The sequence below is a fragment of the Hydra vulgaris genome, chromosome 08 (assembly GCF_038396675.1).
Source record: "Hydra vulgaris chromosome 08, alternate assembly HydraT2T_AEP".
NCBI classification, from domain to species: Eukaryota; Metazoa; Cnidaria; class Hydrozoa; order Anthoathecata; family Hydridae; genus Hydra; species Hydra vulgaris.
The window spans coordinates 59,633,369-59,650,386 of NC_088927.1; the positions used below are offsets into that span (position 1 = coordinate 59,633,369).

General features: G+C 26.7%; 2 protein-coding genes across 3 annotated transcripts; one reads left to right on the forward strand and one right to left on the reverse strand.

Moving 5' to 3' along the window:
* The first annotated feature begins 1,398 nt into the window (after window positions 1-1,398).
* Window positions 1,399-8,144, forward strand: LOC100198147 (uncharacterized). 2 transcript variants are annotated; one of them, XM_065804058.1, is made up of 6 exons: window positions 1,399-1,750; window positions 5,891-5,965; window positions 6,450-6,692; window positions 7,145-7,246; window positions 7,378-7,430; window positions 7,608-8,144. In XM_065804058.1, the coding sequence occupies exons 3-6, from the start codon at window positions 6,457-6,459 to the stop codon at window positions 8,000-8,002; spliced, it is 786 nt and encodes a 261-aa protein (XP_065660130.1). In that variant the 5' UTR covers window positions 1,399-1,750; window positions 5,891-5,965; window positions 6,450-6,456; the 3' UTR covers window positions 8,003-8,144. The 2 variants fall into 2 exon arrangements, with proteins under 2 accessions (XP_065660130.1, XP_065660129.1); XM_065804057.1 differs by lacking the exon at window positions 1,399-1,750 and adding an exon at window positions 5,563-5,694.
* A 1,005-nt stretch (window positions 8,145-9,149) lies between these two features.
* On the reverse strand, window positions 9,150-16,077 carry LOC136083502 (uncharacterized). The gene is made up of 3 exons (XM_065802904.1): window positions 15,991-16,077; window positions 11,252-11,361; window positions 9,150-10,661 (listed from the first exon to the last, which is right to left on the reverse strand). The coding sequence occupies exons 1-3, from the start codon at window positions 16,075-16,077 to the stop codon at window positions 9,620-9,622; spliced, it is 1,239 nt and encodes a 412-aa protein (XP_065658976.1). The 3' UTR covers window positions 9,150-9,619.
* Window positions 16,078-17,018: the final 941 nt, after the last annotated feature.

Sequence of the window (17,018 nt, forward strand, 5' to 3'; positions counted from 1 at the left end):
TTTTTTAAAGTTATTGGTTGTTATTGAGGTAATAAAAGCGAAAGCGCATATAACAGAGTACCTCAAAAATAAAAAAATTGAAACTGACTAAATATAGAATTATTCTATTTTTAGCATTCGTCACTTAAATAATTCTTTTTTTGATTTCAACAAATGAGTTGTTTCCCGATTTCGCAATTGCATTTGTATGTTTATGTTGTTCAAGTTATCTACATTATTTAATTCATTAAATGAAATTCTAAAAAGTATATTTTATGAAAGTCTTGATTTTTTTATAAAAGTTCAAAACTGAAACTTATCAATATCATATAAAAAATTAGTTTTTAATTACTTAGCTAATTTTACGTATTTGATTCATAAAACGTAATTAAATATATTTATTATGGCGCGTTTTATAAGTTTTTTTCCGATAAGAACTGTTTCGCAAGTTGCGGTGAAAAAGAGTTTCGTTTCGAAAGAAATTTGGTTTTTTATCAATATTTTAAAAAATAAAACCTTGAAATGTTCATATTTGGCAAAACTGAAAATAAAATTTTATTATGAACATTTTGGTATATAAAAATTTTATTTTTTATAATTATATCCGTTTGACCAACAAAATTTTTTTATAGACTTCAACACGTCTTTTAGCAAAAGAGTTCGTTTTGCAAGTGCGACTTCCGTAAGCGCTTCTTTGGTATGTAGCAAAATAGTTTTATTTCGTAATTCAATTTGCGAAAAGCTACATTTTGTAAGTAGCATTTGCGAAATGAACATTAAAGGGTTTTTTGTTTCGTAAAATTCGGTACGAAAAAAAAATAATTACTGATTCTCAATATCCTTACGTAAGAATTTTATTTTTCCGGAATTGAGCGAAATCTTCCGGATAACAATTCTATACCATACTAAAAAAATTATTCTTATCGAGAAATCATGAATAAACAACTTACATATAAGTTTTTAATCGTCTTCCTATAAATGATATTAAAAATAAAATAAAAAATAACTATTTTTAATTGAATTCAAGTTAATCGTTAAAAATAGAAAAATTAACATGAGTTATTCAATAAATAAAAACAATAAAAACAATTGAGTAAAATCTTAGAAATAAATTTGCGGCAAAAAAAAAAAAAAAAAAAAAATTATTAAAACAGATTGGTAAAAGATTATTATTCGTCGTACTAGTCTAATGATTTTTTTTTTTTTTATCTCTATAGCACATATTTAGAATAACAAATTGCATATAAAATAACTCCCGCCGAGTAATTCTTGACAACAATGAAAAACCGAACTAGGTAACTTTGGTAACTCAGGTAACTATGAATTCATGCTTGGAGTAGTTATTTTTACAAAGAAAACTCCTGTGGATACTTTTTTTTAGTATGTACTATGTTTTACTATCTCCTAATGTTTAATAGTGATTAAATTGCTACATTATTATATTGTGTATGTTATTGACTTGTACCATAACACAAAATGCCACCATTTACCTAATTTAAATTATATATATTTTGTAGCGGTATTGAAGTTGCTAAACAAGGTTTTATGCTGTTTTTGAAGTTGCTAAAGAAAGTTGTATAGTGGTTTTAAAGTTGCTAAAAAAGGTTTTATACTGGTTTTAAAATTGGTCAAAAAAGTTTTATACTGGTTTTGAAGTTGCTAAAAAATATATAACATAATATTTCTTTATTAAACCTAAATCCAGACCAAAGAACTGGTTGTGTGGTGACATTTTAGCAGTTTCTCTTTTCTGACTTTTTGGAGCAAAAATGTATGAATTTATTAGTTATTTAGTTTAAAATAATATTTCAGCCTTCTTTAAATATTGTTGTTCAAATATAAAAGTTTTGATCATTTATAACGCATTTATAATAATCATATGTAGACGACTTTGTACTTGTAGCTACAAACAAAAAAGTAGTTTTTGAAGTTAGTGACATCTTTTTTTCCAAGCATTCAGACTGATTCTTGGTTGCTTACTATTATTGACTAAGAATCCTAACTTCTCCAGAAACAAGAAAAGAGTCCTAACTTCTTTAGATATAAACAAGAAATCTAAGAGTTCTAACTTCTTTAGGTAAAAACAAGAAATCTTTCATAACGGAACTCCTTTTGCAATTTAGGGAGCTGCAGCATATTCAGGATGCTTAAGCTCCCACTTTGGTGTTAAAAAACAAATGTTTCTAAAATTAAACTTTTTTTTTTGCATGTATAATTACAAATATGATTATTACAAGTATTACAAAAAAATTTGTTTTTTTCGCTGAAGTGAAGTCCCGCGTTTTTGCAGAGTTGTGAAGTCCCGCTTTTATGATCTGACAACGAGTTGCAACAACATTTTAATTTCTTCTTGGAATAATATTATTTTATTTCCAATTTGGACTTGAAACAATCTGTTAATAAAATTATAGCTTGCTAAAAGAACATCAAATTTTAACACACCTATAATACCAAAATTTCAATATATATTTATAAATAAGAACTTCCAATAAACAACCATATACAAGATTACTATTAGTTTGCTTAAAAACAACTATTAAAAATTGCTCATATCAAATAAAATGTAAAATATCAAAAAAATTGTACAAGTGCTCATTTTCTTGACCTAAGACGTTATAAATTTTTTATGAAATCTTTTTATAAATCAAAAAAAGTTTTTATTCTACAAGATATGAAATAATTGATTAGTGACAACTTGTTGTCGCAATTTTTTGTTGTCGTCAAAATTGCTAAATGATACTCCTATTGCTTAAAACATAAAATGTTTTTTTTGATACCTTAAAAACAATTTATAGAAACTACGCATAAGAACTTTCTGCAAGATCCAACAAAAGCATATTGTGAAGCAGAGTTTAATTTGGAAAAGTTACCTTACACCCAACCTACTGATATACTCAAGTATCGAAAAAATTGAACCAAGGAAACATTGGTTAGTAGACTCGCAAATAGGATATTAGCAGTTCCTAAAAGTATATAAAAGTACGCTTTCTAGTGCTTTCTGGAGCTGATTTTCATTAAAATCTGAAGAAACTTTCAAGGAAATGATTAAACGCCAATCTATTATCTGAACGAGCATGCAAAGTTTTAGCTTCATTTGAAAACTGGAATTTGAGTGATATAGTTTTAAAACTTTTAGTTTCGCCACCTCATTAGAGGTTCAGCCATTATGAATAATTAATAAGTATTTTTAAGATTAATTTTAGCAATCATGAATAATTAATGAGTTTTTTTAACTGTTTTTTATAAGAAAAAATATGAATATATAATACGACATAATGATAATGGACTATACTTTAAAATCTGCATACTAGATTTTTTCTGTGGTACCTTAAAGAAAATATAAAAAAACATAAAAGGTGTAGGAATGTAGTGGTTCTAACTTTTTCATAGTATCAAAATGATCTTTTTAAAATATATAACAATAAACTCAGTTGTTTTCATGTAAACTATTTGGTGGTAAAATACAGAACTAGAAAGTGAGTTTATATTCATTAAATATATAAGCATAAAATTATTTCTTACATATTTAAAAGTTAAAAATACAATCGTAAATACATAAAAACGAGTGTTATTGTGGTTTGTTCTTCCTTCGGCTAATTGCTATTTAAAAGCCACATACCAAGGCCAGCAGATACGTGAGTTCAGCTAACTAAAAGGGGTTATAACCCGCTTCGACGGACCAAGAGTAAGTGAGTCTTAAGAAGAACGAAGTAAACAAGAGCAAATGTCAGAAGTTGTCGAATTAGAACGATAGCATATAGTAAGCCGACGGACTTTGCACTGGATGTTTAACTGCGCAATCTGAACACAATTAAAATAGAGTTATTGATGTGTTTTTTTCCGTAATAGGTAAAAACAAAAAATAAAAATACAAATACTGAAATATTAAAAACACAAAAAAATGTTTTTATTGGTTAAATTTAACTAATGTTGTTTCACGGTTTTTTAAAAAAATGCTTTAATTATTCATCATTCAGGATCGAGTTCCACTGACGTGAGTTCCACTGACGTGAGTTCCACTGACGTGAGTTCCACTGACGTGAACCCCGACAAGTAATTGAGTAGCCCGATTTTTTAAGTGTAAAAGTTGTCAATCGAATTATCTTTTTAAGTATCTGCGATTAATTAAAGAGAAATTTGGATGAAAATATAATGGAAGCATGTTATTATGAAGTTTAAACATAAACGATAAATTTTAATAAATGTTAAGTTCGCATACGTTTAAAGCATTAATTTCTTTTAGTAAAAGCTTGGCGCATGCATATCTATCTGCTATAAAAAATTTTGTTTGCTATAAATTATTTTAAATGTTGCTATATAAATTTATGTTAGTATATGAACTTTTTTTAATGTTGCTATAAAGTTCTTAATATTTATCTTTAATTAATTACAATTCATTTTTCGGTGAATGTTTAATCCGAAACTGAAAAACAGAAGTTTTGATATCTGGATTTTGGAGACTTGAAAAAATATTCTTTAGAATGGAATATAGATATTTGAATTTTTTTGTTAATAAAAAAGTTCAAATATCCATAAAAAAGAAATTAAAAAAAAAAAATTAAAATTGAATAAGCATCTTTTGCAATATATATATATATATATATATATATATATATATATATATATATATATATATATATATATATATATATATATATATATATATATATATATATAATGTTAAAACATTTGACATTTGAAAAAAGAGGGAAAGAATGAAAAAAAGGAAGGGGGGGATTTGTGAGTTAGATTAGCTCAATTTGGTTAAAATATTTAAACAGGAATATCGGTAAGTAATATGAGTGTAATATTTATAGTAAGTATTAGAAACAAGCTTTTATTTTTTCATTTTAATTAAGCATACAATTTCTACCATTTCATCATTAAGCTCACAATTTTGATGTGAAGTATGCTTGATTTGAATGTTTTTAGTAAAACTATTTTGTTTGGTTTAGTTTATAAAATTGAATAAGTAAGCAATAACGTTTCCTAACGCTTTAGTAAAATGGTTCCTTATTTTTCTATAAATTAGTTACCTTTCTTGACCACTAAAAATATATATTTACGCCCATACTGATTACGCTTTGATATATTATACAAACTATATCGTTTATTTATAAACTTTTGATTGATTTTTAAAAACATTTTTTTAAAATTATTTTGAATTGATGAATTGTATAAAAAAATATTTTAGATCTCTGACCCGGACTCCTTAGAAGATTCTTAGCTAGTAAAAAATTGAGGCGGCTAAAATAGTTAAGAGAAAATCTAATTTTTTTAGGGCTTATAATATACCTTGTAAAATTCTAGGACCCTCAAGGAGAACATTTTGACCGCCCTAGCTAACCCTTTCAATAATCATGCAAAGTTTTCAGATATTTAAAATTATTTTTTTTAGGTTTTTATTATATAAAACTTATATAATATATAATAATAAAAGATATATTACATGTAAGTTTCTATTATGAACACTGTAAAGCTTGATAATTTAAAATCCGTTTAAAATATCTATTTTATAGAATTCTTTTAAATAGCTCTTTTATATGAATTTCAATGGATGGTTGTAAACCAAACTTTAGGATACTTTAATTTTATGATAATCTTTGATTTACCTAGTCCGTCTGTTTTATTGCATAAACATTTTATATGCGTATGCCAATTAATTCTTACAAGCAAGAGTTTTTAAACATATTTTTAGTTAAACATATTTTTCAGGTAATTGTATAGCAACTTAATAATTACCTATAAAAAACAAGTAATTCTATAATATTTAGCAAATTAAATGTTATTTGAAAATGTTGACTTTTTTTTTTGTGAAATCGGTGTTGTTGTTTTTTTAAGGAGTGTCATGCTACACTTGTTCGTTATTTAAAAATGTATATATTGTGTATATACTATTTTTTATTACTAGAAGAAGACCAGAAAAGTGTTTATGACCAAGGCTGTTGAGTACAGCCACGCCTGCTAAAACCCTTAAAGGCCAAAGGTATTGGTTTGTATCCAAATAGTTTGACATTTGATGTTTTACTGTCTAAAATTTAGCATCGCAGTAGTTTTTTAAACTAAACTATCCCTCTAAAAAGCACTTATACGATTAAAATCAATTTTTTTTTTTCCTATTTTATTTATTATTATCATTTTTTTGAATCAACTTAATAAATTTATATATATATATATATAATTATATATATATAAATATTTCCTAATTTTTCCAAATTTGTTGAAAGTTTTACTAAATACTAAATACATAATACACAAATCATATCCATGTTTTTAGAATCAATAATTTCTCGTTTTAAAAACACAATAATTATTAAATAAGATTATATCTTTTAATCATAATAACTCTTATAATCTGGAAAATCTTCATAATCTCGCTCTGAATGAAAAATTCTATACGTTTTAAAGTTTTGATATGAGACAAGAAAACATTTTTATTACCGATATTTATTTTTATAACAATTGTTTAGATTGCAAATGTTGAGAAAGTCCCCGATTTCTACGAATTATTTAAAGCAAACTGACGTATACGATGTTGCAAACATTACGTCTACCAATGAAAATGTCATAAATGTGACTGTACACATTCCTCATGACACTTTAGATAAATCAAAAGGAAATTTATTTTTAATTGTAGTGGTCGTCTGCTTTTGTGTATTTTTTGGTGGAGTTATTGCTTACGTCATGTATAACCACTACAGAGAAGTTATGGCGTACGTACTTTTATTTTCTCAAATACCTATAATTATCGGCTTAAATGTGGTAAGAGATGTTGTGTTTTTTCTTATAATAAAACCTAACGGTCTTGTTGCGTGAGCATTTGACTTGGAAGTTCACTCTTCCTTACTTACAAATGACGCGAAAATATGCCCAGAGCTCGCTTTGAACCTCGGATCTTTTGCTAATAAACAAGCGCTTTAACCACTATGCCGCGGCTGCTTAGTTTTCTATGGCGAATCACGCAAACAACTAACCTTTTAGGGTTTGTTAGAAAACCTTTTTTTGACAAATAAAAGAATTATACTTAGATTTATCAGCAATCTTTTTTTATGTCTCCTTTAGCGCTTAAGTTCACACTAAAGCATATAGAATTTAAAAGTCTGCTATTACTTGCATTTTGATGATACATATTTCTTTTTAAGAATTTTTTATTTTTTTATTAAAGAAAAAAAAGAGAAGAAGAAGCTGTTCAAAAAACTCTCGAAAGTGGACAAGCAACTATTTCTAAAAAAACCTCGCTAGTTGGAGGGGGGCAAAAACAACTCATGTTAGTAGTTAAATGTAACTAGTATTTAACAATTTATACGAGTAATACAACTCTATTCTTTTAACTTTAATCTTCAATTTGTCTTTAAGTTTTATTCTAAACTTTTATTTATTTTTGTTTTTTTTAAATAGAATTGAAAGAAAAGTTAGTGTTAATGCCAGAAAAATAAGCACTGGAAGTCGAGGTAAGTTTTGGGAAGTCATGGTAAGTTTTGGGAAGTCAAGGCAAATTAAGTTCGAAAAAGAGTCAAATAATCTGCTTAAAATTTATCAATTTTAAGCCAGACTATTTTAGTTTTCTTGATTAAAAAGTATTTTTTGAAAACAAATATTTATTTTTCATTAAAAAAAATTATTTTAAGGTTTATGTAGTGGAGAATCTAACGTTTGGTCAAGCACTAATAGTCATGCTTTAAATTATTTGCGTTCGTTATCGGAATCATCAACTCAGAATATAAGCGATTCAAATCAAAGAAAAATGAGTATTTCTCCAAAGGTTTTGCCTGCAAACTTGCATAATAACTACTTAGAAAATGTTTTGGTACGATATCGTGATGGCTCTACAGCCAACACCCTTAAAAGTGTTTCGGATGCTGAAGAATCTGACGAGGATCAAGATACCTTGCAGAAAATCTCACTAGAGAGTAACTATCGGTCAAATAATAACATTGAAAGTTTTCAAATGCAAAATGATGAAAACGATGCGCATGACAAAGCTGAAGAAGAATCGTTGTTAGCAAACTCTGTATATACATAAAGTTGTCGAAGTACTATGACAAGATGACACCATGGCTTTCTTAGAAGACAATAATTCTATGTAATTATCTTAAATTAAAATAATAATTTATTTAAAAACAGACGGAAAAAAATTCAAAGTTTACATATCAGAAAATAAATAGCTCTATATATTCAAAATCTAAGATCAAATTTAAATATATAAAGGAATATATACAACTTTAATTTATGTAAATTTCCATAACATATAGTCGTATATATATATATATATATATATATATATATATATATATATATATATATATATATATATATATATATAATATAAATATATATATATATATAATTATTTTTAAAAATAACACAATGTTTTTTATTCTTGACATGTTTCGTAAAATTTTATTTACATTTTCAAAAGATTATTTTACAATATTAAAAAACTCTGAAATATATATTAAAAAATAGAAGTCTTTACAGAGAAATATTAACGGACAAAAAATTATACATAATAAACCAATATATTTATTACAAAATAACTCAGTAAATAACCAATAAAAATAACCAACTGTCAAAAAAAATATATATATATATATAAATAAACTGACAGTAAAATTAAATAGATAAGTTTATAGTATAATGTAAAGCTTGTTTATTAAGTGAGGGACTTTCCCACTTAATGTGGAGGGCTTCTTTTATCTTTAATTTGTGTTTGTTTGGGGCATTATCCAAAATCTCAAAAGAATCACAGTTAGCCAAATTTTTGCAATTAAGAGATAAATTTAAGTGTTTAAATATATGAGATTGTTTATCAATTTTAAGGTGCTCATTTGTTCTAGTTGCCAAGTGTCTGGAGGTTTCTCCAATATAACTGGCATTACAGCCAGCGCAAGAAAATTTATAGACAACATGAGATTTAAGCAGTTTAGGAAGTGACTCTTTTAAGCAAAAACAATCTTGTATTTTATTAGTAGTGAAAATTAATTTTATTAGAATATCCTTGCAATATTTATGAACAATTTTTGAAATTTTCCTTTTAGTGTAATTAGAGTACATTCCAATGTATGGAAGTTTAAAGTATCTTATATTTAAGCTATTAACAATGTTAGACACAGATGGGTTCATTTTCAATATAGGATTTAATTTCATAGTCAATAATTATCAATATAGGATTTAATTTCATAGTCAATAATTTTTTGTGGAAATTTATTATTTTGTAGAACTAATGATAGATTCTTAATATCTTTATCAAAACCAAACCAAGAATTATTAATTTTAAATGTACGATCAATCAAACACCGAACAAGTCCAAATTTGTAGCAAGAGGGAATAAAACTAAAAAAATTTTGTAAAAGACCTGTATACGTTTTTTTGTGATAAACTGAAGTCGTAAACGAGTTGGATTTTTTAATAAGTACATCTAAAAAAGCAATCTGGTTATCTTGTTCTTTTTCCATAGTAAATTTCAGATTTTTATGTTGTTTATTGAGGTGTTTGAAAAATTCTTGAGCTTCATATTCAGAATTAAAAATAGCAATTATGTCATCGACATACCGTTTATAAAAAAATGGTGCTGTAAAAGAGCAGTTATTGACCCATGTTTGTTCATGATAACCGACGAAAATATTAGCTAAGATGGGCGCTAAAGGAGAACCCATAGCAACGCCATCTGTTTGATCGTAATATTTACCGCCAAATAGAAAATGTGAACCGGATGTGGAAATCTGAAGTAATTTTTTAAATTGAACTTTTGAAAAACGTTTTGAGTTAGTTTTATCTTTAAAAATAAATCAGTTGCAATGTTGATGGTTTCTTTAAGAGGAATATTCGTGAACAAACTTTCAACATCATATGAAACAATAAATTTATTAGTTACATTAATTTGTTTTAATTCTTCAACAAAAGAAAATGAGTCTAAAGTGCAAAATTGTTTAGGTATATATGGAGACAATAAATGAGAGAGATGTTTGGCAAGGTTGTAGTTATATGTTCCGATTGTTGAGATGATAGGTCGAAATGTTGGAAGAGAACTATCTTTACTAACTTTGTGCATCTTAGGTAACGCGTAAATTCTTGCAGGTTGAGATCCTACAGGATAGATTTTAGTGTAAATGTCTTTTTCAAAACATTTAAGCTCATAAAGTTTTCTAAGATACCCTTGTAAAGATATTTCTCTTTTTATAGTTGGATCCTCTTTTAATTCTTTAAATTTAGTCTTATTACTTATAATATTATGTAATGAATTTATATAATCAATTTTATTAAGAACAATTATACCATTTCCTTTGTCTGGTCGTGTAATAACAATGTTCTCATTATTCCGAAGTCTTTTTAATATTTTATGTTTTCTTAGACAATTTTCAGATGGAGTGTATTTGTATACGTAGTTGTTAGCCAAATGGGAAAGTTCACTTTTAAGTTGAGGTTTTGAATCGCTGTTTTTCAGTTGATTATTAAGAAATTGCGAAATACAATCAAATTGAGCGAATACATCCGTCTTTTTTATAAACGCTGGTGGCAAAGCGAAACCAAGACCATTGTTTAGTAAATCAAGTTCATCATCTTGTAATGTATATGAGGATAGATTTTGAATAACATTTTGATGTTTAAAAGGAAGAACTGCTCTTTTACAGCACCATTTTTTTATAAACGGTATGTCGATGACATAATTGCTATTTTTAATTCTGAATATGAAGCTCAAGAATTTTTCAAACACCTCAATAAACAACATAAAAATCTGAAATTTACTATGGAAAAAGAACAAGATAACCAGATTGCTTTTTTAGATGTACTTATTAAAAAATCCAACTCGTTTACGACTTCAGTTTATCACAAAAAAACGTATACAGGTCTTTTACAAAATTTTTTTAGTTTTATTCCCTCTTGCTACAAATTTGGACTTGTTCGGTGTTTGATTGATCGTACATTTAAAATTAATAATTCTTGGTTTGGTTTTGATAAAGATATTAAGAATCTATCATTAGTTCTACAAAATAATAAATTTCCACAAAAAATTATTGACTATGAAATTAAATCCTATATTGATAATTATTGACTATGAAATTAAATCCTATATTGAAAATGAACCCATCTGTGTCTAACATTGTTAATAGCTTAAATATAAGATACTTTAAACTTCCATACATTGGAATGTACTCTAATTACACTAAAAGGAAAATTTCAAAAATTGTTCATAAATATTGCAAGGATATTCTAATAAAATTAATTTTCACTACTAATAAAATACAAGATTGTTTTTGCTTAAAAGAGTCACTTCCTAAACTGCTTAAATCTCATGTTGTCTATAAATTTTCTTGCGCTGGCTGTAATGCCAGTTATATTGGAGAAACCTCCAGACACTTGGCAACTAGAACAAATGAGCACCTTAAAATTGATAAACAATCTCATATATTTAAACACTTAAATTTATCTCTTAATTGCAAAAATTTGGCTAACTGTGATTCTTTTGAGATTTTGGATAATGCCCCAAACAAACACAAATTAAAGATAAAAGAAGCCCTCCACATTAAGTGGGAAAGTCCCTCACTTAATAAACAAGCTTTACATTATACTATAAACTTATCTATTTAATTTTACTGTCAGTTTATTTATATATATATATATTTTTTTTTTGACAGTTGGTTATTTTTATTGGTTATTTACTGAGTTATTTTGTAATAAATATATTGGTTTATTATGTATAATTTTTTGTCCGTTAATATTTCTCTGTAAAGACTTCTATTTTTTAATATATATTTCAGAGTTTTTTATTATTGTAAAATAATCTTTTGAAAATGTAAATAAAATTTTACGAAACATGTCAAGAATAAAAAACATCGTGTTATTTTTAAAAATAATTACTTATTTTATGCTATTACGACGTTCAACATATATATATATATATATATGTATATATACATGCATATATATGTATATATATATATATATATATATATATATATATATATATATATATATATATATATATATATATATATATATATATATATATATATAATATAAATATATATATATATATATGTATATATACATGCATATATATGTATATATATATATATATGTATATATATATGCATATAAATATATATATGTAAATATATTATATAATAAGTAGGTGCAGTAATCTCTTTCTCTCTCTCTCTCTCTCTCTCTCTCTCTCTCTCTCTCTCTATATATATATATATATATATATATATATATATATATATATATATATATATATATGTATTGCGTTTTTATCTTTTTTTAACTTTTTCATTTATTTATTAAAAAAATATTTTATCAACTCTGTTTATTTTATTGTCCTTTACAAGGAAGCTCTTCTCGTATTAGCCACAAACCTTACAGTTGATATTATATTATTTAATGAACTTATTTATTAAATGTGGTAAAGATATTGTTATTGTTCTTGTAAATCTAAAAAACCATAAGTTCTCATAGTTATTGTTATTATTTTTCTTATTATCATTAAAATTATGGTTGTTACAACATTTTTATTATTAACCACATAATGTTATTATACCATTTTAGTTTATAACTTTTTAAGGGTCACTTTATCTAGTCAATTTAAATTAAATTGAAAATGTACCACTATGCCCGTGAAACATTTTAAAAATGATTCCATTAAAATTTTACGGCGTAGGAGCGTTTAAGCGTTTAAATTTCCCTTGCAGTAGTTTTATAACATTAGAGTATTTTTAAAGCTAAAAAAATGTTATCATTATAATTTTATTGGATTTTTTATTATTCTTCTGTCATTAAACAGTTTTCATATATGTGCAAGGAAATTCAATCTTAAACTAATAAAAAAGTTTATAACAAAAATAGTTATGCATTTTTTACGTTGTGAGAATAATTCAACCTTGAAGCAAATTATAACACTAAAAAACTAAAAATGCAATTTTGTTAAGTGTTTATTAACAATTAATATAAATAGAATAATAACAACATTTTAGCTCAGCATAAAGTTTACTAAAATTTTCACTAAGTGACATTAAAATAATTTTGTTTTTGTTTTTTAAAAAAAAAGAAAAGATGATCGAAGATATTTGAATAGTTTAAAATGGTCGAGGGTATTTGAATACCATAAGGTGGTCGAGGATATTTAAATAGTATAAAATGATCGAGGATATTTAAGCTACTCTTCTGTTTAGCAAATGACCGCAAAGAAAAAACCGCCCATATACAACTGTTACTGTACAACTTTTGATGCGATTTTTTTTACATCATAAGCTAAATATCTTAGTCAAAGATTGGAACAAAGTTTTAATAACATGTGCTTCAAAACAACATGGTAAACACGTATATGTTGACACTCAGAACCTGTAAACACGTATATGTTGACACTCAGAACTTTAAAAAAAAAACAGTTTCAGTTAGATTTTCACATACACATTTTTGAAAATAAATCATTTTCTTTACCATCAGTATGATTTGAAATAATAAATATTTTACACCCAAGTTTTTTCTACAACTTTTTAAGCGAATTTTTTTGGAAGAATGTTTCATAAGGTTGAAGTCTTGTTGATATTACTTTGGATTCCCACACGCTAAAGGTAGATTACATAGTTTTGAAACAATTTTTATTTCAAAAAACGGTGGAGGGTGGGGTGGGGGCTAGCACCCCACTGGCCCATCTTCACCTCCCTACATTCCTTCCCTTCCCTGGTATTGTCAGCTCTGTGAGGAAAATAGTTTTTACTTTTACTGCTATCTCGTTTAGGATTTTGCAAGAGTATTTTTTGATTAAAATCAAAAAACACGCAACACCATCAAAATACTTTGATGATGGTGCGTGATGATGGTGCATGATGATGGTGCATGTTTTTTGTGAAAGTTTTTATTTTTATTTTTTGTACAAAATAAATTGGGCTTTACCTTTTCCACAGTTCCTATTTTCTTTCGTAAAGTTTATTTTAAACCTCGTCATTATATAAAGGACTGCAATAACTACTAATGAATCTATATTTGTACTTTATATTGATTAAATGACAAGGTTTTTCGTTATACATAAGGTATATTATTAAACATAAATCTTGTTGGTATCCTTTTTAGTTGACTGACTTTGTCTTTCTACAAGACCATTGACTTGTATCCACAAGTCGATGGCCTTGCAGAGAGATAAAAAAGTTAACCTAGAACACACATTGCTGATTGCCTGTCATATCATGTAATGAAATCGATTTATAGTTTGATACATAATTGTATTTTAAAACAACCATGTCAAGAAACAACTTTATTCAGAAAGGCTACTACTGATACTGTTACTTGGTTGTGAACAGGTTCAGCTTAAGTTCAATAAAAAAAATCAATAAAGATAATGAAATTAGGCACTTTACACAACTTTACAATTATCATTATCTCTGGCTATAAATAATACCAAAGTACGCGGATAATAAAGACGTTTTTAAAATGAGCTCGTTTTTTAAATTTGGATAACTGGTTCTCAAGTTATGACAATTTATGTAGGGCTCAATAACCCTATTTTGCGTCCCTCTGACAGTTTGAAAAATCTCTTTTTCTTTAATTAAAGTTAATTTTTATGATTTTAACAGAGCTATTTGTACTCTTGGCCCAATTTGCCCCGAAATGGGAAAACGGGTTCTGTATATTTTTACATATTTTCCCAACATTTATAAATATAAATGAATTTGTTTATTCTGACAGTTTGAAAAGGCCCATTTTTTTAACTAAAATTAATTTTTATTGTTTTTACAAAGCTTTGATTGTTCTTGGCCAAACTGCCATAAATGGGAAAGCAAGCCCAAAAATTTTTACGTATTTTCATAATATTTATAAATATAAATGATTTTGTCCACTCTGGCAGTTTGAAAAAGCTCTTTTTCTTTAACTAAGGTTAATTTTTACGGTTTTAACAAAGCTTATATAGCTTTTGACCAATTTGCACCAAATGGGGCAATCGAGCAGTGGGATCCTTACCTAGGAGCCGCTAAATATGAGAATAATAATGTGTAGAACTAAATGCTTTGACTCTTTAGTAAAAAAGAAAACAATAAAGATAATTTAGCATAAGTACTTCATTGAAACTTTCACTGATGGCATTTGAAAAATAAATTTATAAGCAAAATTTGGTGCCATAAATCCTTAAATAAAACTTAACAAATTTTAGCTACATTTATAAATATCAAGAAAATATGTAAAAATTTTAGCGCGTGTTTCCCCCATTGAGGCCAAGAACAATCAAAGCTCTGTAAAAACAATAAAAATTAAATTTAGTTAAAAAAAAAAGAGCTTTTTCAATCTGTCCACCGATTCATTTTTATTTATAAATATTAAGTAAATATGTAAAAATACACAGACCTCGTTTTCCCATTTTGTTGCAAATTGGGCTAAAAGTACAAATAGTTGTTGAAACCGTAAAAATTAACTTTGGTTAAAGAAAATAAAACTCTTCAAATTGTTAGAGTGAACAAATTTATTTACATTTATAAATATCAAAAAAATATGTAATAATTTTAGGTCTAATTCTTCGAATCAACGCGATTGGGCCGGGAACAATTAAAACTCTGTAAAAGTAAAAATTAATTTTAGTTAAAGAACAAGTGTTTTTCATAATGTCAGGGTAAACAAGTTCATGCACATTTATGAAAATCCAAAATATATGTAAGAATCCTAGTGTTTGTTTGCCCCATATGGAGCAATTGGGTCAAAGGCAATGAAATTTCTGTAAAAACTAGAAAAATAAGCTTAAGTTGAAGAACAAGAGCTTTTTATATTGTAAGAGTAAACAAATTCATATACATTTATAAAAATCCAAATTTTCCGGAAAAAATTGTCTTTGTAAACAATAGAAATGCAACGCCTTGCTTTGTCCAACCACTGTCTGCAACACTCTATGTACTTTTGTCTAGACATTTTCAATTTTAAAACTTGAAAGAGACTTAGTAGTTTTTCCTTTAAATATGAAATGTGGCAGAAGAGAGTTACCCATCGTATTGACACAAGCAATTACTCTGATTGTTTCCCGGTTACCTGACCAACGACTGGTAGATACTTAACTCCTTTTTTAGCAACTATTTCTCCAGGACAATAATCAAACTGCATCCCAGTCTCATCCATATTCCCAATGTTTTGCGGTTTCTGGTTGTTTTCCATTACCACATTTTTGAGAATGGAAAAATATTTCGACACTTTACAAATCATACACTCGTGTCTAATAGCTGCTGTACCTTCTGGTTGACGTCAAGTTAAATCTTTGTGCCTTTTGGAGATTCCACGCCACCATTTTTCTGTGGGAGTTCCATTCTTGAATAATTTTTTATGTTTTAAAGCAAAACTTTCAGCATATTTTAGAAGTTGCAATTAACTAAATCCAATTCCCAAAACTGCACAATTATCAGGCAACCAAAAAGTTCGAACGGTTTTGCAGATCCCTAAATAAATACACATAAAAATAAAGTTTGTTCTGAAAAATAATCTCCTTCAGCAAGAATAACTTTCTCTCTTCGTGAAACAAGCTGGTATATTTCATTTTTATAAAAGTCTTGAGTTTGGTAGCTAAAAAATTGAATTAACTCATTTTCGAGATCTTCTCTATTTTGAAACTGTCGATTCCTCATATGATTATCCAGGGCCAAAAACAGGTGATAGTCGCTTGGCGCAAGGTCTTATGAATACGGAGGGTGAGGTAGAATCTCCCATTGTAAACGTGCTAGAGTTTCCCGCGTGATTTTTGCGGTGTTTTAAAGCAATTTAAAACAGTATATGTACTTGTCAAAAAGTGTAAATAAAATAAACTATGGAGAAAACGACTCGAAAAATCTTCTAACTTCATTTTTAAAAAACTTTGAAGAATAACTTTCACAGATCAAAATTTTTTTAAATTTTTGCCAGTGAAATATAACTGCCAATTGGGTTTGAAATTAGATAGCTTTAAAATAATGTATGAAAAAATTGCCGAAAAATTCGCCCATATTTATATTTTGAACTTGTCAAACGAAAAAAGTCGCGTAACTGAAGTGCCTAATTAAATATTTGAATATATTTCATTCAGGTATTTA